The sequence below is a fragment of the Chelmon rostratus genome, chromosome 16 (assembly GCF_017976325.1).
Source record: "Chelmon rostratus isolate fCheRos1 chromosome 16, fCheRos1.pri, whole genome shotgun sequence".
NCBI classification, from domain to species: domain Eukaryota; kingdom Metazoa; phylum Chordata; class Actinopteri; order Chaetodontiformes; family Chaetodontidae; genus Chelmon; species Chelmon rostratus.
Window position 1 is genome coordinate 4,095,746 of NC_055673.1, and position 24,387 is coordinate 4,120,132.

At 40.8% G+C, this 24,387-nt stretch overlaps 2 protein-coding genes across 4 annotated transcripts; both read right to left on the reverse strand.

The window, feature by feature from the left end:
• Positions 1–930: 930 nt before the first annotated feature.
• znf384a (zinc finger protein 384 a) lies at positions 931–14,354 on the reverse strand. Of its 2 annotated transcripts, XM_041955500.1 has the most exons (11): positions 14,217–14,354; positions 12,113–12,180; positions 10,724–11,054; positions 10,106–10,228; positions 9,314–9,477; positions 9,096–9,172; positions 8,701–8,925; positions 6,312–6,479; positions 5,382–5,460; positions 4,902–5,060; positions 931–4,146 (listed from the first exon to the last, which is right to left on the reverse strand). In XM_041955500.1, exons 2-11 carry the CDS (start codon positions 12,173–12,175, stop codon positions 3,733–3,735), a joined length of 1,803 nt encoding a protein of 600 aa, XP_041811434.1. In that variant the 5' UTR covers positions 12,176–12,180; positions 14,217–14,354; the 3' UTR covers positions 931–3,732. The 2 variants fall into 2 exon arrangements, with proteins under 2 accessions (XP_041811434.1, XP_041811435.1); XM_041955501.1 differs by lacking the exon at positions 6,312–6,479.
• Positions 14,355–17,329: 2,975 nt separating this feature from the next.
• On the reverse strand, positions 17,330–24,130 carry flot1a (flotillin 1a). Of its 2 annotated transcripts, XM_041955230.1 has the most exons (13): positions 23,995–24,130; positions 23,396–23,456; positions 23,118–23,193; positions 22,414–22,504; positions 21,977–22,120; positions 21,622–21,741; positions 21,003–21,098; positions 20,528–20,680; positions 19,785–19,966; positions 19,204–19,249; positions 18,860–18,997; positions 18,193–18,357; positions 17,330–17,985 (listed from the first exon to the last, which is right to left on the reverse strand). In XM_041955230.1, the coding sequence occupies exons 2-13, from the start codon at positions 23,436–23,438 to the stop codon at positions 17,968–17,970; spliced, it is 1,272 nt and encodes a 423-aa protein (XP_041811164.1). In that variant the 5' UTR covers positions 23,439–23,456; positions 23,995–24,130; the 3' UTR covers positions 17,330–17,967. The 2 variants fall into 2 exon arrangements, with proteins under 2 accessions (XP_041811164.1, XP_041811165.1); XM_041955231.1 differs by lacking the exons at positions 23,118–23,193; positions 23,396–23,456 and having other exon boundaries at positions 23,995–24,095.
• Positions 24,131–24,387: the final 257 nt, after the last annotated feature.

Genomic DNA, 24,387 nt, shown 5'->3' on the forward strand with positions numbered 1-24,387 from the left:
AGCGCCAACCCCGCCCCCTCCTTTATACATGCTTGTTGCGCCGTACCGGGTGTCCCGCTCGGGCGGGATAACGCTGCCTCCGTGCCGCAGACCAATGACTTGGTCTGACTGAAGCAGTAATCAAACGAGTCACATGCTTCACTCCATCTACACCACTGATGAAATTTAATACACCCCCATTCATTTTTAATCATATTTAATGACATTGAAATTTTGAATCCATCCCTCTTTAGGTCCATGGTCTTTTTAGCATTTAATTATATACATTTCCTGGCTTTTTATTTTTCACTTTAAATGGCAATTGATGTAATAGTGTGCTTAAATTTTACTACAATGTATAGTTTATACTAGCTTTTAACTTATTCTTTCATTACAGCAAAATACAACTAGTTTGAACTGAGAGTTCAGGGGTCAAACCCAAACAGACTGTCATAACGTCAACCCACAAACAATCTGTCACCACTGCATTTTTTGCACACTCAAATGTCCAGAGGTTTTGTCTTTTAGTTGCTTCAATGGTTGCTGTCAGCGCAGATGATCTATAAAACTGTGCTGATCACTAACAGTCCCACAAACACAGTCATTATATTATACTTTTTTCTGTGAAAATGTTTTTGTTTCTGATAAAAAAAAAACATTCTGCATCACTTACCTGACAAACTACTAATAGGTTATTAAAATATATATTTATTTCTCTTTTACAGCACAATTTAAATTGTTCAAACAGTAACTTGAATTGTGGGGGCTGTTGTCTTGGACACTCTCCTCACTCTTTCTTTTACACATTGTTAACTGCTTTCCAAACAGCAGTTTACTATTAATTTTAATTTTCTACACCATCATGTTGCTTATGGATCTTAAATAAAAAGATTTAAAAAAAAAAATAAAAAGGTAAATAAATAATAAATTAAATAAAGGTAATCTGTTGCTGAAAAAAAAGGTGATAATCTATACACCAAAATTCTAAAAGGGCTTTTACAATTCTAAGTCAACAAAAATCAGACACAACTCGGCCCTCACATACATTCAACTCAGTGCCACACAATCTGGATTTTACTAAAACAAATCAGACAATTAAGTATCTTCATCATAAACTGTTTTCAAACTTTATTCTCCTTAAGGGAAGAAACAGTCTGTTCAGATGAGCAAGAGGTGTAACTGTGCATACAGTATGCAAGAGTGTAGCATAAGAGGGCAGTTAATAATTGTATTATTATCAGGAGCATCAGTAATAACATTAACAAGAATATTGAAAATGTGTTATTTTTCATAAAAAGACACAATGAAATACATGGAGGAGAATACATGACGACAATCAGCCAGTTGAACAGGCTTGAACATTTTGACTGGGTAGAGATAGCTTGTGCACAAAAACATGGCAGCTGTGTCCCAGGTCACCTGTGTCACAGCCTCGTTTCATGTTATTCAATCATCAAGTTAAACTCTCGGCTCATTTGTAGAAGTGTTCATGAAGGAAGGAAGCCGAACAGTGTGATAACGATTAATACAAAATTAACACAGTTAACCAAACCATTTCAGGAAACATCAACAATTAGATTGAATATCGGCAAGTGCAATGGGCGAGTGTGGTTGAAACTGCAGGAAGGATTGCACAGTCATACAGTATAGAAAAAGTAAAAAAATCATTTTATCATAATTTAACCAACTTTTTGAACAATTCCCAAACTTCTTAGGCCTGGAATGTATCATTCTTTTTCAGGCTTTGCTGAGCACGGAGGTTACAGTTCATCAGTACTTCAAGGTGACCTGGGACACAGCCAATGATTTGGTACTTATTAATTTGAGTTCCTTTAGTTTCTATATATGCTTTATACAGGACATACTTCCCTTTTACAGATGAAAAAGTATTTTCTATCTATTTTATGTACAGCATACTGCAATACAATAATGCCTCAGATTGATAATAATGTGGGTAACATTTGCAATACAGTTATAATGAAAGTAGTAATAATATGTATGAAAAGTTCTTTAAAAAAAGATCGATAACAGTACCTGTCAGCCATTTTTTTCACACAGTCATTATCTCTCCAACAATTGCCCTGACAATGACAAGTTGGGCTGTCTTTGCTCATTGGAGGATAGCAAACCATCCTTCTTTGAATAGAAAGAAACAAACCAAAAAAAAAAAAAGCGGGTGGGGGGGTGGGTGTGTGTTCCGTTAGGACTTTTCTCTCTGTTCCCTTCACATTCATGCACTCACTATGCTTTCTCTTTGAGTTTGTTCACACGTTCCTCTGTTGGTAGAAAAATACATGATATATTAAAAAAAAAGTACAATGATGACAAACATAGGCATGAAGTACAAGCTTCATCAAGTGCTTTCTTTTTGACCCCTCCCACCCCACCAACCCCTCTTCTCTTGTGTTTCCATCTTGCTCTGCAGCAGACTCCTCGCATTTAGTGCATTCTTGAACTGTTCCGTCTCTTTTGTTCAATACTTCGGGCTCTGACAAAGAAATGGTTCCTCTACTCCTCTGTGTCTGAAGGGACGTGGGTGTAAATAAGGACCTCATGATTTCTGAAATGCACACTTTGAGATTCAGCCCCAGGCTTTAGCCTAATCCCATAATACACCACATCCCTTTCGTTCTGCTGCCCCCTTTTTGTGGTCTTTTCTCAGGCTCAGTTTCAGTCATTTTCATCCAGCCTCTGCTGTCCACGGCATCTTGGCAGTGTCATTTAAAAGTCATTCGCGCTTATTTACCTAGTCCTTCCTCATTTTTCAGATCGATACCACTGCCCTGCCGTCTCAGTCACGATTATGAATCTCTACAGTCTTTCATCAGGATTCCTTGCCTTGTTTCTCTCCCTTGTTTTGGCTTGAACGAAATAATGGAGAATGTTCAGATTAATGTGATCTGAATGTGTTCAAAATTTACATAATTCTCTGGACCATAAATGTGCAGAGAATAGTGTAATTTATTATTTTACAGATATTTTACACCTTCGTCCACCGATGATGCCTATTGCAAATAATGCAATACAGAAAGAGAAGAGACACCAGTGAGCTTCTTTTATCAAGGTTCTCAGACAGGACTGCTGGTTTAGGATCAGTGTATGAAGTGTGTTTCACAAAGCAAGTAAGCTGATGACTGGTCCACTGACTTAGAGTTGATTAAACATGCAATTAGACAAAAGATGCTTTTGAGAAATTCAGGTCTGGACTTAATCACCATCTTATTCATAACTGATCCCCAATTCAGTTTTGGTAAAGTCTTCACAAACAGGCTGTGGAATAAACAACTTCTATCAGTGTCCTAGACCAGCATTTCTACTGAGAGATACTTGGCACAAGTGGGCTCAGGAATCGAGAAGCACAGTGTAAAATATCTGTGTTGTCACAAGTAATTTAACGTTGTACTCCGAATTAAAGCTTCTTGAAATTAAGGAAGAAACTGACATTGGGTGGACTAAATTTTACTTGTATCTTTGAAATCAACCCCTTTCAAAATAAAGTCACTCTAAGCCACCGGGAAGTTCATCTAAACTAACTTCACTAGTGTCTTGTTACATTGTCAAATCCAGAAAAGTATAAATAAATGACATGACTTGCACTTGGCTATTAGGGTGGTAAACATTTTCACCCTAGTAGTCATTTTTTCTTGTTTTAGAAGACTGTAAAACTGAATACCGTTAAATTACTTGTTCTTATGGACCTTTTTACACTGCAGACACAATTAGTAATCCTCCAACAGAATGGGAAGATGCAGCCTAAGAGTTCATGTGCTCCACCTGTATGGCTGATGTGGAGACGGTGAGGCAAAGGTCTTTGTGTGTCACTGGCAGGTCTGCCACAGTGACTGGTTTGTACTGGATCTCGCTGGCTGACACTGTCTTGTACTGGTGCAGGTCAAATGGGCATTGAACCACAGCTTCTGCGGGCTGCTGGTGTGACTGATAGCTGCCTGGGGGTCCAGGGTTAGGGTTCTGGGTGGTGTTGTTTGGGTTGGTCTGGCCTTGGAGCTGGCTTGCTCTGCCCCCACCCCCTCTCCCTCGGCCACGGCCTCTGCCTCTGCCCCCTCCTCCGCCTGGCGTAAGACCCTGGGCCTGCTGAGCAGCTACTGTTGCAGCCACTGTTAGTGGGTCGGGGTTGTGCTTCCTCATGTGTTTCATTAGATATGTCTCCTGGAGATGGGGAGAGACAGAAGAAGGACATGATGGCAGGAAAGAAAAAAACTGAACAAAGGGATCTGCTTAATTCATTCGTACAGTTCATAGAATAAAAATAGCTGGTTGTTTTCCCTCCATACCTATACATCCAAAAAGTATATTCAGCAAATTTCGTGTGGTTTGCCTGACAAATGAACATTTAGCCAATAAGTAAGTCTTATAGAATTTATCACCAGTGTCTTATAGACAAAATGTCTTTCCTTCTCTTAACATTGGTACTGTGTGGAATTAAAATAATGCTTAAAATGCTCTCCATTTTTTTCTCACAGCAGCATATAGAGCAGATCATCTTTTCATGACAATGACCTGGTACATTAAAACATTTGTGTTGGTGCATGAAATCTGGTTAAAAATAGCCAGTCAACCATGACAAACAGAAAGAAGTCGAACTTGAGGAGATTAGTGGGGATGCACGGCAAGTCAACAATGAATTTCTGTGTATTTAAGTACTTTCATTGTAAAAAAAAATAATATTCAGACTGAGGACAGAACTCAAGATACTCACTAAATCAAAACACGCTAATCATAAATATAAATATACTGTATATCGGATTGATAGATAAACTATTATGGACTGTAATACTTGCAGTATGCATTCTCCAAGCTTCCAATTCCTGTCAACTCTCTCCTTATGTTTCTTCTCTCTCATAGCAAGACCAGAGTCATGTGTGAGTACTATATCTGATGTTTTACTAAGTTTAACACCCTACCGAGGTATAGGATCGGTTACAGAGGCCACAGGAGAACAGCTTGGCATGTTTCACGGTGTGTGTGGACAGGTGCACCTCCAGGCTGGCAGCATCTGTGTAACCACGGTTACAGTTGTGGCACTTGTACGGCTTGTCTTTGTTGTGCTGCCGACGGTGAGACTGCGGGGAGGGATACAGAGATACAGGTGAGGGTTGGGATCAACAGCCTTTTGCACGATCAGTAAATAGACCTTACATTCTATCACAAACACCGAAAAAAACAACCAATGGGCCAATAACATGTTAAATGGATCTTGACTACACTGGAGATGGCAAAATAATTTCACTCCATTTTTTCTTAGCTTTCATGTGGCCTAAACATAAAGTTTACTTTCATGTTTTGGCCAACAAGTAGAGAAAAATATAGGTAGGCAATTTAAGCCTTCCAGTAGAAAATGCCATCAGTTCAGTACCAAGGATCAAACCTGTGAATTATTTTACCTGTAGGTTGGACAACTGAGTGAAAGATTTTTCACAGCCAGGATGGTTACACTTGTACGGTCGGTCACCAGTGTGAATCCTGAAAAGCCAGTTTGGCACACCATTAGTTACTTACACTGACATTTTCTTGCTGCACTTACATAAAGAAAATGAAAATGTGAGTGATGTGCATTATAGTGGATCTTTAATTTGTATTCTCTTAAGCCTGCTCCTCAGAGACGCGCAGAAAAATTTCGCTATGTTGTACTGAGTATGATTTTGTGTCAATAAAGAATCTTCGTCCTCCACATATTGTACATAGTGTTAAGCCAATTTGAATGCAGTGTGCACATTCCTCCTTCGACATCTGTCATCTACCGTCATTCACAAATAAACGTCAAAATATTGAGGACATTTTAATGGCATTTAGATCAAAGCTTTGTGGCTTAACCTGCTGCTTTCTCATATTGTATTTTCTTCTACTTTTACAAAGGGAAATTCCTTTTGGTATGTGGTTTTATTAACTGTTTAATAATTCAAATTGTAAAAATACTTTGTGGTTATTTGTACCCCTTCACACTTCACCCTGCCTTTAGACCACTGTATGATGAGGCAAGAAGCTGTGAATCACGGCTTTGAAAAGGCAAATATAGCATCAATAAACACTCTAAAGCATTAAACCATCCAAGGCAGGAAATCACTATGCTGTGGCTGACAGGTAACCTGTTGTTGATGTGAACAAAATGTTAAGGCCACTCTGTGTAAGAACTGAAAATTAATTAAAAAAAGATATTGTGACAAACCTCCACCCTAACATAGCCTGCCTCCCAAATTTGAAAGACACATAAAAACTTCAATGCAAAAAGACTGTCCACACACCTGCTCCCATACATGCACACATTAAAACACATCCGGCCATTCGAACCCACACAGCCCAGCCCAGACCAGTACCGTGTGTGCTGCTGTAGGTGACTGAGCTGCCTGAATGTTTTCTGGCAGTAGGAGCAGGTGTAGGGCTTGGCCCCGGTGTGGATGCGGATGTGCTGGGACAGGTAGCTGGAGTTGGCAAACGACTTGGAGCAGTGGGGACACTTGTGGGGCTTGGCCTCAGTGTGGTTTCTAACACGGGAAACCAGGATTCGAGGGGTGAGGAGGTGGAGGGAGAGAAACAGAGAGAGAAAAAGCGAGATATTTTTAAGCTACAGCATGACCAAACTTCACGATGAACTGAAATCATGCGTTAAAGTTAACAGGATCTGCGATCAATTGCGTTGATCACAGATCATTAAGTTCGACAGTGTGCTCTTTGTGCTGTGTCTGAGTTGTGAAAACACAGAACAAAAACATACAGCAAGCACAGTCACGCTTTTCTCTTTCTCTCTCTCTTTCTCTCTCGCAGTCTCTCCATTTGGTGTGCCCTGCTTTGGGTGGAGTGTGAGTGTGTCTATGAATGTCAGACTCTGCTGCAGTCAAGCTAAAATGTAAATTCAAGACGAGTGGCAGGCCAGTGGAACGCATCTCCCTGTTTAAAATTAATGGCCTGAAACCCACAAAGAAAACTCAGTGCATGGCAATAAGGGAAATGGGAACACAAAGAAGGTGAAAGACAAGGTCAAACGTAAAATCATAGCAGTATGAATGGGAGTCGGTTGCTTTCATCACTTAACATGGTCACACATAGCTACATGTAATGCAAGTAAAATCATTCTCAGTGACAGATTAGTGGCTTTATCTGTTTTAGAAATATGATCATGAGGTAGTGTAAAACATGCAGGCAGACTCAGTGCAGTAAAAGAATGGCAAAAGCAGTAGGGAGTGTGCATTGTTTTAAGGGGGTAAATTATCATATTAAGTTAGTATGCATAGTGCACTCACACTTGTGTGAGTAAAATAACACACTGACTTTCCAGTTGACAGCATCTTCACTATCTAATAATCAACTTTGTCATTCAGAAACGATATCTCTCCAACAGAGTGCTGCAGGAATGCAGAATGCACTTCCGGTTCCCTTGTGTTGAAGTCAATGGGTTTTTTGTACAGGTTTTTGGTTAGATGTCTGAAATAAGGTCCGTTGTTAACACAAGCTAAGGAGATTTGAATTTGAACATGTGAATTTTTAACCTTTAACGCGTCTTAAAAACGGTGGTTGATACCAAGTGACTAAATGAGACCACAGAGGTTGCCGGGGACATTCAACATCATCCCACCATAGAGGGAAACTCATTTACTTGCTAGTCAACCATTACGGCCTCATTGTGTTTATACACAAGTCCTTGCAAACTATTCTAACTCAAAATTTCCAACCAGTAGATTTATCACTTTATAGTACAGTGTATGTAGTATGGTGTAGTAGGAATCTTAGTGGTGGTGACGTTTTAGTCCTGTGATCATGGTGTAGGTCAATTATAGCCTAATGTTTGCCTTTTACTTACAAAAGTGGTGTTAATTTGCGAAGATTATTTTGTTGAATAAAATATGCAAGTATCCAAAACTTCTATTTGCCCCAGGGATTATTTTCTGCAATAATCAGAAATAATGGTAAGTGCAATGCCAACTTCCGTGTCGGCATACAAAAAAACCTCCCTGCAGCACTCTATGTAACCTTAGCCAAAATTAAATTTTCACTGCTTTTTCCATTTGACATGAAATTCAAATGAAAATGCAGTGTTTTAATTCTACACATGGTTTAGAAAGGCCTCCAGCAGGTACTTCATACCAAAGGGGATGTTAGAAGAAGTTGTGTGAAAGCAGAGATGAATCCAAAGAAAACAGAATAACTAAGATAAAGCAACATGCATGCAGTACCATGCTTGTGACAGTATCACCAGCAGGATGAGAAAGGTAACAGCAATCATCTGCTGACTAAATTTATACTTTGGTGGTAACTGGAACTGTAAGTTCATCTCTACCAAAGACTATGACATTTATGCACCCAGGCTCTCATGTATTCCGAGGGGATTTCAGCTCGTAAGTGATCAAAGCAACTGTTAAATTTAATGATGAAGCTGGCCTCCTGTCCTGATAATTAATTAGTTAACAGAAAGGATCGTCATTGATAAATACATAAAAAATAACAAGCATAGAAAGATGATTTAGGGTTGGTACGAGGCTGCACCTTCAAAGGTGATGCTTAGACCATGCAAAAAGAGCTTTACACTGTCAACACACTCCCCCGGCACATCCCCAACTCCCTGCCCATTCCTCCCTACATCAGTCACCACACACAGGCTCACACAAGTGTTTAAAAAATAGAAACCACATGCACAAGCACGCGCGCGCACACACACACACACACACACACACACACACAGAGGACCACACAAACCACTCAAACCAGTACCGTGTGTGCTGCTGTAGGTGACTGAGCTGCCTGAATGTTTTCTGGCAGTAGGTGCAGGTGTAGGGCTTGGCCCCGCTGTGGATGCGGATGTGCTGGGACAGGTAGCTGGAGTTGGCAAAAGACTTGGAACAGTGGGGGCACTTGTGGGGCTTGGCCTCGGTATGGGACTTGGCGTGGATCTGCATGTCTGACTTGCTGAAGAACGTCACTGCACACATCCGACACCTTTGCAAGTGAGGAGTGAGAGAGAGAAAACCTTTATGGCACACCAAACAGTCAAGGAGATTTAATGGGCTACATGTAGGCTCACAAGTAGATTTGTGTGTCTTTAGTTCATGCACTGACAGATGTTTCATAAAAAGTCTGTGATGCAATTAACAATAATGCTTGTCTACCTGTAGGATTTGGGGCCATCTTTGTTGGTATGATCATCTTCATCATTTGACAGGTCATATGGGTCAGCGGTGTGGTGCTTTAACACAGAAACAATATATTAGTTATGAAGAACAACACAAGCGCTGACCGTTCATGCAGTGTGGAAAATAAGTAACAACTATTTCAGAAGTCTAACAAAAAATATAAGCAAAAGAAAAGGAATACAGGAGAGCCTCACCTGTCCACCAGCGGCAAGGTGCGCCAATATTAATGCATCACTTCCTGGAGGGAGTACCCCACCCACTCCAGCCACTCTTCCCATCACCTGTTTGCTCTTCCTGCCTCGCTTTGATGGCGTCGGCATAACAACTGCAGGAGGGATAGCAATGTCCTCCTTCTTGTCTGGAAACAAAAGAAAAGTAAAAAGAAAGGAAAGGAAAGACAAAAGAGAGAGAAGGAAGGGAGAGTTGGGGAATGTTGTGTGAAGACAGCATCTATTAGAGACGGAAAAATGTGACGTAATCAGTCCCACACATCACCTACATGAGTTGCTATGCAGATGATGTGCTGCCTTGGTCAGGAACAACACAAAATCTTATGAAAGTGTGTGGACATACACAAGTGTGTGTATGCTTGCATGTGCATGGATGTAACGACAAAAATATGAATAAATGGTGGGTAGAAAACAGGAATCTCTGTGTCTGATCTGACCTCAGGAAATGAAATGTTTGACTAATTCAAAATACTACGAAAAAAAAATCATCACATCAAACTAATAAGGAATCATTGTCTATAAGTTTGTGTCATGGTGCCCTGGAATGAAGTGCTGCCTCCTGCTCCACTAGAGCTGCTCGTTGGCAAACAGTATTGGCCAGTTTTTAGCCATGCGTTTTATTGTGTAGATTGTAATGCAAGTCATTGCTGAAAATACATGTTAAAACCTAGCATAATCTTTGACAACACTTATGTACCATTATCCAACAAACTGCAGTTTGCATTAAAACTTGAAATGACTGCGCCTGTGTTTTACCTGTGTTTGAGGGGTGCAGTGCAGACACTATCATGGTGGTGGCAGTGTGGGGTCCAGTTACAAATGACTGCGTGGAGGCAGTGGGGACCAGTGTGCCTTGAGGGGTGGTGATCACTAACCCCGCTGAGAGGAAAAGAGAAACTGTGATCTGGCTGTCCATTTGGTCAAAACAAACATTTTACATGAATTCTCTTGGCATTCTTGGCTACTATTCCTCCAATATGTGCATTGTCCAAATAACCATCATTACAGACACTGCCAATATTTAAAGCCACAAAAATACTTTGTATAACAGTCAAAGCCGTGGCACTGAAAGAAGAGACTTGTCAAGGTGCTATTGTCTTTCTATTTTTTTTTTACAAATCATTCAGATCAATATTCCTTTACAATCGTGTACTTTAAAACTGCTGCTTATACAGAGATTTTGATAGATACAAAGGAAATTGTTTAGATCAAAATTCGCAACTGCTGCAGTTAAATATTTTTGTGTTCCTGACTCTGAAGCACACATTTTAAAGTGACACCAACAATCAAATTTAATAAGACTATACAGAAATGACAAATGGAGAGGGAAATGTCATGATTCACACAGGAAAAAGGACACGGTAGCCCACTCACCAGCAGTCATGATACCCGTAGAAGGAACAGGCACAACGGTAATGTTCTGGGAGGTGTGCGACTGATGTAGGTGTCCCCCGACCACACTTAAAGGTGTGGTGCCGCTGTTGCCACCACCACCACCTCCTCCTGCAGTACCCCCACCTCCTTCCTGTTTGGGAACCACCCGCACCCCGGCCCCTGCGTCCATTGAGCCGGGGATGGCAAGCACAGCCGTGGGGTAGTGGGGGGAGGAGGTGGAAGACGCAGATGAGTGAGGGAAGGAGGGCGCATTGGTCTTCTCTGGGCCTAGCTGCTCCTTTGTCTTGTTCAGGAACATGGCGTTCTCAATCTAGATAGGGATGAGGAGAGGGGCGGGTTGGTGGTAAAAGGAAGGAGAGGAGGAAAGGTGAAGTAGTAAAGAAGAAAGAAGTACGGGATGGGTGAGGGTAAAACATAGGGACAATTCACAAGGTCGGCAGGGTGAAGATGGGTGATGAAGTGATTTAGGATCAGAGGAGGTGAGAACAGGGAAGTTAGATAAAAGGTGAAATGCATTAGGAAGGAGGCCGTAAGAGATGAGTAAGATGGGTGGGTTATGAACAGAGGTAAGGAAACAGAGTGATATAATGATAAACAAGGGAGGTGGTGAGAAGGGTGTGGAGGGAAGGCGAGGCAGATTAGAAGAAGTTGAAAGGAGAAAGGACGAAAGAGGAGGAAAGAGAGTTAAGGAGAGACACAAGGGAGGAAGTGGAGAAGAGGAGTGAAGGATGGGTTAAGTTTGCATGAGGAAAAACACAGATGGAGGTGATAGAGGCAGTAAGGAAGATGGGAGAGGCAATAAAGGTAACAGAAAATGTGTGTGATGAGGGGGGAAACAAAGTACAAAGAGAGAGGGGAAGAAGACAAAGAAGGGCAACAAGGAGGAAAGAAGTTGGTCGCAAAAGAGTGAATTAAGTTAGCAGATGGTGGGAGTCAAGGATGGGCGTTGAAAAGGGTTTAGATCCATGTAGGGAGAAGACAGCGTAGGAAAAGAAGGCAATGGGAGAGAACAGAGAACGAAGGCAAGGTGAGATGCAAAAAGTAAATGAAAAAAGGAACAAAGAGAGGTTGAAGAGATGAGAGAGGAGAGGGATAGGAGTGATCATGTAATCAAGTGAACCCCCACCATGTCAAGAACTCATATTCAAATAACTTCAATGTGAGGTTAAGCCAACTTCACCAACTACGTGAGCATTATTCGGTGGTGTTATTAACAATATGTTCAGGGTCAAATCATTGTCTGGTGTTATGTAATGTTTAAAGTATTTCCATTCAAAGTGATAATTGCTTCCGCGTATTTTTTGACATAGCACATACCACTATACCATGTGTATTTCAAGACAATTCCAACAATAAGGTTGTCTCTACCTGTCCTTGTACAGTGGGGACGGGAGACCAAAAGTATGATGAGTTGAAATGGGAATCGTCCATTATTTCTGTAATTAAAAAGCAACACACTTAGAAAACACCTGTCCTTCTCCTGCTCTTCCTCCTTCTTGCTAGGCTCTTCTTTTCTTAACTGTCATGTGAAACGAGACCATGCATGGCTGCGTTTCAATCATCTTAGTTTGCTTCCTTTCCATATATCCTCTCCTCTATCACCTGACACACTGGACATGTTGTGGAATACAAACACAAGTCAGCAGCCTAAATTTTAGTAGTGGCTGGTTAACATTTCTTCTAAATATGCCACTTTGCAACCATTGCATTGAGACATCCCATTACAAAAGTGTAAAATGGCTGTTACAAAACTGACTTGTTGAAGGAAAATGCTTTTAAATTTCAGCAATTAGGTTTTTTTTTTATTATTATTATTTAATTTTTTGATCAGATGCAGAGCAGAGGATGTGAGAGGAATCAGATAAAGATGTTCATCACTTCAGGGATGGACCAAAAAAATCAACAGGCCAGAAGAGGCAAGAGTTGGCACTCAACATAATCAGTCTTTGAGGCTTTTGATGATGTTTTGTAACACAGCCCATGCAATTCATCTCTAGTCCCTTACACAGCATGTGTTGCTATTAACAATTTACACAATCTTAAGAGTGGTTGCTTTTTCAGCAATACGTTACTGAGTCTAGTTTTGGAGTACAAAATAAGGCTGTGTATAAACTTTTAATTGCCTGGAAAAAGTAACACAGAGGCCTGTTTTCCCAAACTAGATGCTACACAGTGTGGGCTGAAAGCATCATCCTTTCTAAGACTGCATATGGTTTGCTGAAGACAACACTCACTGTTTAAAAGACCACTGTCTATCTTTTCATTATCAAAACTCTGATCTGTTTCCTGATCATCTCCCACTGACACATAGACAACATGTTTTCTGTAGCACAAAATAGGAAGTTTCATAGTTTCACAGGACTATTTTGGCATGCATTTGCACTTTATTTTTCACACTTTGCTAATATTATAGACCAATAGTAAAAGAAGTTTGTTTTTTTGTATGCATGTCAAGATTGGGAATGCCATGCATAACAATATTGCTCGCATACCAAGAAAAGCATGCATGTAATTACATGTTAGTAAAGCTTAACTGATATTTAACATAACTGGTAACTGTTTAGTCCTTTAGGGACATATAGGCCCATGAAAAATAAACTTCAACATAAAAAAGTAATACACAACAAAATTAAGTCTGAAACAACTGATGTAACGACATATTTCATGCAAAACATTGGCAATGCATAACTCAAGGCTTGTTTTACGTTGTTTTTCATGAGCCTCCTATCCCTTCTGTAGTTGCACAAACTACAGCTAAAAGATGGGGCAAAGCTCTGAAGCAAATTAATTAATTTCTCACAGACTGTAAGCAACTTGGGGGCCGTTATTAGTGCAATACAAAGTCAACGTTTCAGTGCTCTGAGAGCCATTTTTGACGAAGGGCACAAGCTGGCTCCAAAACTGAGGCACTGCTAGCTGCGGGCTGGCGTTAGCGGTGATTGGTGAAATCTTGTAAATATGAATTAGTTATAAATCGTTTAACTCAGGGAGCCCCTTGCACAGCTCTCAGCCTGGGAGAGCCTAACCAGCTGGCCAGCGCTTAATGAGATATCTGAGTTGTAAACAAACATGGCTAGCGTTAGCTGGTTAACGCAACAAGACAAGGGGCGCTAACGTTAGCTAACTTGCCTCCATTAATTTTCTCCTTTTGTTCGCTGGCTTGCACTAGCTACGAGGAGGCCTGTATATTCATATGCTTAACTAGCTTGTCGCGTAGTAAACACAAACATCCGCGCTCCCTACGCCTCCAATCCTCACTCCCTGCTCATCTCGCTGAGAGAAAATAAAAAAAGAGAAAAAAAGTCGCGAATAAAAAAAAAAAACGAAGACAGAAAAAAAAACGTCGACGCCGTTGCCTCTGTTGCAGACGCAGCTTCATGCAGACTTCCGGCGGTTGGGACGACAGTGCTCTCAGACACACTGAAAATAACAGATAATTAACAACCGACCAATAACTCCTTTTGTTAATTACCGGTGAAATCGATTCCCCGTCAACCCCCCCGGAGCTTCCTCGGGTCGGGACAGTTGGGAAACTTTGTCCAAATCCGCCCCTCAAACCCCTCAGATATGCGTTTTTTTTCTTCGTTTTTTTTTCCTTTTTTTCCCTCCAGCTCTCCTCAGCAGAGTCAAGTCAGTCAAACAGTTAAATGGTTGCGTGTCCGGTCACATTTTTCAAAATAATACCCATATTGCTTAATATCCGTTGCGTTTTTAGAGGAATACTAGGCCTTCCGGTGTCTTATGAACGCATCTACAACATACATGGAAATCGTGATTAAATATAATAATTGTTGGTTCTCCATAGCCAAATAACATGATCAAGATACGATATTGACTGTCTATTTGGCAGTAGACGTCGCTCTAGATGCAATGTATTAGTTCCATTGAGAGTTTTTATTTTGTTTTATATACAAATTTATGCATGTTTTTCTCAGGCGCTATGTTAATTTTGAAGACAACATTCTCTTACTTCCTGTGGTAGGTTGGCTGTCTCTAGCTAACTTGACAGAGCTGCCAGTGTCCATTCAGCGCCTTCCGGTTTGAAGATTCTCCTGTCAGTGTTCGGGTTAAGCACATCACATCAGTTTCTTTGTAGAATTTGGTCTGATTTTGGTGTGTTCTTCAGCATAACGCATTTATTAAATTAATTTCAAAAGCCTCAATTCCAATTGTAAAACCTGTCAATGCTGCAGTCTTCTTGTATCCACCATACACGAAACACGCTGTCACGGATACAGCTTCACTTCTTTTGTCAGCAGAATTTTATCATGTGTTTAGCATTAGAGCAAAATCCAGGGTTGTGCTCAGACGGTTGCTAATTTGAATCAGTTGACAAATAAATAAAGATGCAACAACAGCGACTACACCACCAGGCTACTCTTGAGCAAGGCACTGTTGCTGCAAAGAGATGCGTAGGTGAGAACCAGATACCTGAAATCAACATAAATATTCTTTGGAAGATCAATGAAAGAAAAACCTTAAAAATATTGAGAAAAAAACGTTTATTAGGACCCCACCATGCATGGGAGAGCTGTTCATCACGGGGTCCCCATAAAAAACATAGAGCAGTTACAATTCAAAAGCAACACAACATGTCTATTGATGAAAATAAAAAATAAAAAACTATAACAAAAATACAAAGCCAAGAACATGCACAAATCAGATGTGTAAACAGAAACAATACATGAGCAAAGTAAGACTAATAAGTAACATGGCAGAATTCAGGATTCAATTATTCTGCTTTCAGAAACAGTAAAGGAGTAAAGTTTCCCTTTTGCAATTTAATGACAAGTTTATTGTGTACAGGTTTCTACAATAACATTTTCCTACAAACACAAATTTCCTGAATTAAAAAGCAACAAAGTGGTACCTTCCATTTGGCAGAACTTTGCCAGCAAACTACAGCAGGATTTCAAATAACACAGAAAACTCTACTAAACTTGACTATAGTTTAAATACATTTAACATGAAACACCAGGGCTGCTGTTAGTAAGAGTTAGAAGAGTTGTTAATGGTGACTTGTGAAGTAAACAGTGCTACTGTATCAAATATCAAATATATACTTTATAAATACATCTATATCCATATGTAGTGCCACTTAAAACATCCCATTACAGAAGAACAAAGATCACATTTCCTTTTCTATAGCCAGCCAATACGTAATCTCCTCCTACTTTGGTAATTCCAGTGTAAAGGTCAGCATCCTGACTGAAAACTCCTGCATTTGCAAATTAAATATAGTTAATACAGTGAAAAGTGTGACGGGTATCAATGCATGCATAACACAGTAGTGCTCATCATTAATAAATAAATAAAATTACCTTCAGAAAGCCATTTCAATGCATTTGGCTGTACAGTAATCAGCAGTGCGGAGAACACAGTCAGACAGACAACTAGTGAGCCATTTAAAATGAATGTCATGGAGGACAAAGAAAGGACTATTCTTTGTTCACTGCAGTGCTTGTTTTGATTGCAAGTTTCTTAAATGTTTCAGTAGCTTCTGATGCCTTAAAATGCACGCTAATACCAGAAAAAGATACAGCATCAACATGAAACATGTTTCGGATACCCAGCAAGAGGTCATGGTGAGGTAGAGGGTGACAGTGTGATAGGGTTCGGGTGTAAGGCGAACTGGAATACTTTTTAGGAGCTGACCCCTCAGAGCTCGCTCCTAAACCTTCACTATAATATCATTCTGCGTGGCCGATGCATTGACTTCAAGATGAGAAATTACTAATACACAACACACAAGAAGGATTACACGAGGTTAGAGATGGATACAATGGACTGTTTGCTGTGAACGTCAAATATCAAATCTTAAACATCCCTTTCCATGAAGTACAAGCCGACATCACTTAACAATAACTAATCTAACAGACTGTTTAGCGTTTCCTTCATATCTCTTCACATTAGCTTTCATTAAAGAAAAACAAAAAAACCATAACGATATACAGTTCAGCATTTCAGTGCAGTTACCTCATAACACTGTGGTATTCCCACTGCTACAATAGAAGGTTGAAGCTTTACTTTACACCACATTTACCTTTAGTTTCACAGGCTCCACCTTTAGGAGAGCTGCTACATAACTGGCCACTCTAACACAAATGGCACCACTTAACTGACGGTATACATTTAGTACAATGCATGTATTACTGGGCTGTGCGGCGGCAAAGTCTCGAAGGAACCTGAACCACAGGATCCAGGTCCAGCCTTCTGTTTTGGTCTTGATCTGCTTTGCTTAAGTGTTTTTTGGAAAAGGGTGAGGTTAGGTTTAAAGTGACCATCGCAGTGCTCTGATGATAAATATAAAACTACCAATTAGATAATGAACATGTTAAATACAGAAGTGCTTAGTGTAGAACCTGAGGTCAGGGAGGACAGAACTAAAGGTGAGTTAGGGTTAATGAACATGCATCACATTTGCTATAAAGAGAAGTGTGGTATAGGGCCCCTGTGCTGGCTTTCATTGTCTGATTGTTTCTATATTATACTCCCTAAGCAAAAGGTCTGCACAAAATATCCCCCTAAAATCCTCCAAATGTTAAGAATGATCCACAAGGACAAGACTAGAAGACATCAGAAGACACAGAAGATGGAGACCACATAAAGAAAACAAAGAGATTAAAAGAAAGCCAACATATTAATCAAAAAAAAAATCTAACATATTAATGCCGTACAGATTTACAGATGTTATTACAATTTTAACAACCTGTTTGTTTGTAACCATCCCAGATACCTTCAAAGACTTAAGGGCTGACCATCTCCACCATCAATTCTGTCAGAAAAACATAAAGCGTGACGGTTTGGTCTAGTATTGGACTATATATTGTTAGTGGAATTAGTAAATGAAGGTTGTGAATGTATGTTTGTATACAACCTTCATATTAAGATGCACTTGAGGTTTGGCAGCAAGGCAGCGTACAGGCAGTTACGGAGGAGACATTAAAGGTCAACACAGACAGCGGGAGAGACTTAGACAAAATGAGACAGATAAAGAGTTTCAAGAAAAGGGAAAAAAGAACAGAAAGTGTACACCTTTCTTCACAACACAGCAAGATGTTAACAGAGCTACATGGGGGAAACAGTTATACAGGTGATGAAAGACAGAAATGTGGGTCGAGGAAAGAGGCTGTTAGTGTTTGCAGACTCATGCAAAGACTCCAGGCAGCTGATAAGACAGTGGGAGAGTAGATCTGCCTGGTATCCAGACTGGTTGATTCTCTTCAGCCGGTACAAGTTGCCTGCAGAGTGGAACGAAAGAGGGAAAGAAAGAGAAGCCTTTTCATTTTATCATTTTTTAAAATATCAATAAGTGGCGACAAACTCTCAAAGCATTGTTTAGCATTTGACATGACATCTGTCAGACCAGAGAAAGCAAGTCCAGTAAAATACAGTATATTATATGGAAAGTGGTCAATTGACTTTGAGTGCATGTGTGCATGTGTTACCTGTGAGATGGAGACTCCGGTCAGCTTCTCCACTGCCTCTGGGAGGCGGGTCATGATGTCCAGCACCTCTCCTGACAGTTTGGCTGCGCCCACCTCTCTACCTCCACTGGACACCATGGTAACCTTGTGGGCTTCACACAGAGGCTTGCTGATCTCTTCTGCCATCTGGTGGAAGTCAGACATCACCAAACGTTAAAACCGCAATCAAAACTTTGCAAACTCTTTCAAATGCAGGTGACACACGAAGAACATGAAGTAACTGAGTCAGAGAAACAACAGTGAACTGAATTAATTAAATAAATTCTGATTATGCCGATGATGATTGTAATAAATATGCCACGATTTAAAATAAATGTTGATTAGAAAAATATCATAATTATTGGGCTATATGATTTTAGTTTAAACTAGTTTAAAATATTTTTGTAATATTTATGTATGAGACTTAATGCATGTAATCAGTCCACCATGGCTCTATTTCAATTTGTCCTTTGATTGTAAAGTTACCATATCTGTCAATGTGTTAATAATAATTAATAATTAAGTGTAATTCGGACAATAAGTGGAACCCAGCGATGGACCAAAGCACAAACTACCCACATACAGCAGAGATGCATAAAATAACAGGTATTAGTGGCTGTTTTGGACTGTACAATCTGCTGTCTCTCACCAGAGGCAGTTTCTCCAGCAGCATGTCCACCATGGCTCCATCCTTGTACTGCTGGAAGGCCTCTGCCTTCTTCGTCATCTGCTCTGCCTCAGCACGACCTTTGGCCTCAACTGCAAACGCCTCAGCCTCACCTTTGATCTGAAGACAAGAGGATGGGCTTACTTTACCAGAAAACACAGTCCCAAAAAAGGAACATTCTTAGAATTTGGCTCACACATAATTAGAAAGCTTGTGGGCATAAGGCCAATATTTCACAAAATATGATCGCCATTATTTCCATTTAAACTATTCAGAAAGCTGAAGACAAGTGAGTTGGGATTCTACTTTAGTGATCTGTGACTCACCCTGATGGACTCGGCTTCGGCCTCTGCCTCCATGATCAACTTAATCCTGGACAGGGAGAGAAGAATGCAGAGTCAGGCAGCCGAAAGTCAACAAGAAAAATGATACAACTAGAACAACTCTACAACATGAGGCAGGACTTGTGTCTCATCTTTATTTTCATTTATCATTTTGATTCCCTCAATAGAAGTACAGTAGTATGTATAATGACTTTACACTATGTCACTATGATACATAAAGTTTGGTTCCTTAAAATCAATTTGTCAATGGCTATAAAAAGCTGCAAAGTGAGGATAAGGATCTGACCAAAGTTCCACCTGGCTAGGATGGCTAGCAGTTTGCTATAATAGAGGAAAAACAACTGATATCCACTGAAACGTTTTCTGCAATCCTCCACAAGGGTCACCTCAGCCACAGAACAACAGGGATTCAGGCTCTTGCCTAGGCAAACATCAACAGAGAAACTACTGCAGTCACGAGGGCCTTAAATTCGGGTCACTTAAAGCTCGAAGGCCGCCAACTCACAACACCACCCTGTTGCTTTGGAAGAGCAGCAACAAGACAACAAAGCCATGCAACTCACCGCTGTGCCTCAGCCAGTTTCTCCAGGCGGTACCTCTCAGCATCTGCAGGCTTCTTCACCTTGGCCTCCAGCTCCTTCTCCCTGCGGGTGATCTCCTGCTCCTGCAGCATGATTTGCTGCGCCCGCTCAACAACCTGGATTTGCATCTTCTCCTCCTCAATACGTTGCTTCGTCTTCGCTACCTGGAAAAGGAAGATGCAGTGTAACAGTACATATAATATTTTGTCATTAAATATTATAAAATATTAGCTCCAGTCAGAAAAAGAGTGAATTTACCATGTGGTTTGAGTCACATTCTGGTTTTGATAAATGGGATTTGATGTTTACACTGAATGTGAGAAACCTGGTTATTTTTATCACTGTACAGGTTTCTGATCATCTGTGTGCAGCTGTGTCTTGATTTGTCCCCATCTCAGCCAATCTGATCTGTGCAGGTTTTGATCTTATTTGGGATGTGATGTTTAGATGGAACATGAGTTATCTGGTTATTTGTATCCCTGTACACATAGTTCAAACAGTACCCTGGTTTCTGATCATCTGTGAGCAGCTGTGTCTTGATTTCCCATCATGTTCTGTACTAACAAACACTGTTCAGGGACCAGAATCCTGATAATAACCGGGATGCGCTGACCAATGCTATGCAAGGCACTTATGCACAAACTCTGTCTCAAATTTGACTCTACAAAGATCCAACTCATCGGTCAAATAATAACATTAGCCAGTTCTTATTCACTCTCGTGTACCTGCAGCTGGTAGGCCATCTCTGACTCAGCCTTCTTAGTGTTGACTTCGATGTCATAGGCTGCCTTCTTCAGCTCATAGTCCCTCTGGGCCTTTGCCATGTCAATCTCATTCTTGTACTGGGCTGACACTTTCTCCTGCATCGCGTGGGCCTCCTGCAGAGAGACAGAGAGAGGGAGAGAGAGAGAGAGAGAGAAAAGGAACAGAGAAATGAGGGGAAAATAGGGATCAATAAGAACAACTCTAGAAAATGGGATGGAAATGCTAGAAATGAGGAAAAGGGTTTAGACAAATTACATTTTATACTCTAAAAACTGTAAAAACGAGATGATCAAGCCTTACTGCTTCTTAAAATAAAGAATGCAATTCCAACAAATCCTGTTGGAGCCTGTTGTGTTTGCCTGGAGCAAGTTGAAATGAAACACTTCACAGGAATAACAGTATCCTAGAGGATGGAGAGAACATGACGTTACTCACCCTGATCACAGCATCTCTCTTGTTCTTGGCCTCTCCAATGCGAGCGTCTTTCTGAACCTGGGCTGTCCGAGCCTTCCCCAGTGAATGCAGATAATCCTGCGCACCAGAAAGACGTAGAAAAGTTCAAATGTACCTTCTCCGCTCAAGGCAGATTTCAGACAGAGATGGAATACAGCCTGACTGAGGGCAGTCTGACGACAGGGAACACAGCGCCAAGGTGATTGATAATGGTACCAAGCAGGACTCTGATTCCAGGGACAATGAAGACATGGCAGATTCAGGCAGGGACAAGACAGGCGTGATAAGGGAGAGGAACGAGAGGGAGGTTGGACACCCGTCAGGGCCCACCTCTGAAATCCTGACCTATATTATCAGACCACTTGCCTCTTGAGGTACAAAGTGGTGTGATGAGACAAAATGGTCTGGGGCTAGCTGGTTAGCATGCTAATTTCAGTAGCTATATCTGCCAGACAAAGCATAGATGTCTCTGACGTAACATCAGAACTGTTATTTCTTCACATTCTGTTCAGAATTTTTGTTAATTTTCACATGTTTTAAACTAAAATTCTAACATATCAAACCTTTAAATGCACATCAAATCAAACATTGTGTCATTTACCTGGTCGTCGTGGACATCTTTGAGTGTGTAGCTGACCACGCTGATGCCCATGTTGACCAGGTCAGACGAAGCCACCTTAAAAACCTGCTCTGAGAACTTCTTTCGGTCCTTGTAAATCTCCTGTGAGAGGAAGATGTTTACTGTGTTGTGGAAGCTAGAGTGGTGTACCCACCAGAGAATGAAAACAACGCAAGTTAGATATTTCACATGTTCAGGCCAGTTTTTAGCACCAGATGCAGATGTTGATGTAGGGCTTTGTGTCCCTTTACAGTCAGGAAAGCAATGTGACATAAACAAGCCTTTAACATGAACCTTTTCCAGTAAACATTGAAACAAACAACCATCAGGTCCTTACCTCAACAGTGAGGTGAGCGATGATGGCCCGCTGGTGTCCCTCCAGCGTCTCCAAGGCGATCTGAGCGATCTCAGGCTCCGACTTGCCCATGAACATTTGGCAGGCTGCAGCCAGCATCTGTTTATTCTGACCCTGGATCTTCATCTGGGGGAAACAGCAACTCGTTTATTATTAAGACTACAGAGAAATGGCTCCCCACGGCCACAATGAATAAGAGCCGAACAGCAGCTGGTTTTATATGCGAATCAATAGATTGTGCTCTGATATCTAAAAAAAATCAGATGAGAAATCTGTTGTCAAATGTGGTTGAAACTCAGCTTTGCTTGGTAAACATGATCTTGCATGATCAGAGATGTGGAGGAGCCATGATGGGCCAACAATTTGTCCATTAGCCTACACCTGGCCCCCTGAGCAAGTGAGCAGTGCTGATCACTGACCTGAGCTATCCCAGTTACAGATATGGGCACGCCATGGCGAGTGTAGACTTTATCGCTCTTCACATTCAGAGTCAGAGTGTTCAGGGAGATCCTGGAGAGAGGCAGGGTAAGACATATAAAGGATGAGATGGTTATTGATTGATTATCCACTGTTCTAATGGTAGAAATTAACATATAGTAATTTCTGGTTTGTACTTGTATTGCAAGCGCTGAGTGGAGGATTTTACAGGAACAGGATCGAGGCCAGGAACACACTCAGACAAACCAAAGATTGCGTCTAGTGGTAAATGATGGACTGACACTGATGTGCATTGGAAGACCCAAATGTGTCCTAGCATGCAGGCTAAGTATGTTTAATTTGACAAGAAGATAGAACTCAAACTGCTCTTATAAGGTAAGGAATGGTTTATGTACAGCACAAATGACATTATCAAACAACAGCACAGATGTCACGACTCATTTTCATTTGGTAAAGAGGTGAAAGGCGGCCACTGTTTTGAATTTGTGTCCACCAGTCATCCTAGGACTACAACTGCAAATTTGCTAATCATATTTATCAGCTTTTTACTGATATCATTTACTGACTTTTGCCATCAGTTGCATATCTAGTATAAATGTCACTTAAAAGCAGTCTCACAAATGCCAACAACATTAAATGTAAATGAAGGAGTTAAACGCAGCAAATATTCTTGACTTTTGCCAACCTCTGTATCTGCTGAATGCACGGGATGACAAACACTCGGCCTCCAGCTATCATCAGTGGAGGAGACCGACAGAAGCCTGGGAGAGATGAGAGACCAAGCAGAGCCTCAAATCAGTTCAGACGTGACTGAGGTTGAGTGATATGAATAAAATAACCCCCTGTTATTATCTTAGCAGTTTGAAATATCTCTAAGTATTTGAATATCAGGGAAATTTTACAGGTACCCTTCAAATCTCAACAAAAACAACAATGACATGCTCTTGATTATGATCATTTCACCTGACACCACCATAGCCTCGTTGGGACCACAGGTGTAGAACATCACTGATCTTTACCGATCCTGAAAACCAAAGACAGTAGTAGAATAACACATCACTGTTAAAGTTCCACCCCCTGAAACACTCCATTCAATAAAGCAACTGTTTTAGAAATCCAGTGCCATTGATCTGGGATTGGCGTGGAGTGTTGGCCATCACTTCTGTGATATGTACACATTTATTTTATCATATAATTCTCAAAATTAAGGCCTCCAAATACCAGTACCAGTTTATGCTGTAACACTGTGACTCCCATAATAACAGAAGAGGGAGGGGTCGTGATGGGGAGCAGACAGCAGACCAGCAGGGCTAAAATCTAATTTACACAAATGTTGCGCAGTAAAATCAACAAGACGAGACGCACTTTCGACAGAAAACCCGCACACAAGAGCGACATTTTTATGAGAGAACAACGCTTTAAAAAAAATCTGTGTAACGTTACTACGTGCAAATTGCTAGCGGCTAGCAGTCTATCCATAAACTGCAATTCAATTTGGCACACATTTGTTTTCAAAATCGAGAATGGATGTGGATAAAGGCGTAATACAGTCACACACTTACCGGTTAGAATATAACGATGTGGTTTAGGCGGAGTAGGATGAAAATAGAGGAATAAGTGGCGGTCTGTGGTTAAAATTAATGTAATTGTATCCCAAGTGACGGTTTATCGCTTTAGATACCAGCTGATGGCTCACGGTACGTCCAGAAAGTACAACGTCAACGGCAGGCGAGAGACAAGCGAGCCCATCATTGAAACTGTAAGACTCCGCCGTCTAGTGGTGTGGTGGGGGAACTGTCACCTCGGTTTATGCTAAGGCACAGGTCCACTGTTATCCTCACTGTTAGTACTTCTCATTCAGCATTAGGTACCATGTAAAATAGATATGGTATAACTGTTACTGCAGCATTTTTTATATCTACAAAATAAGTATAATACATTATCATATAGCATAT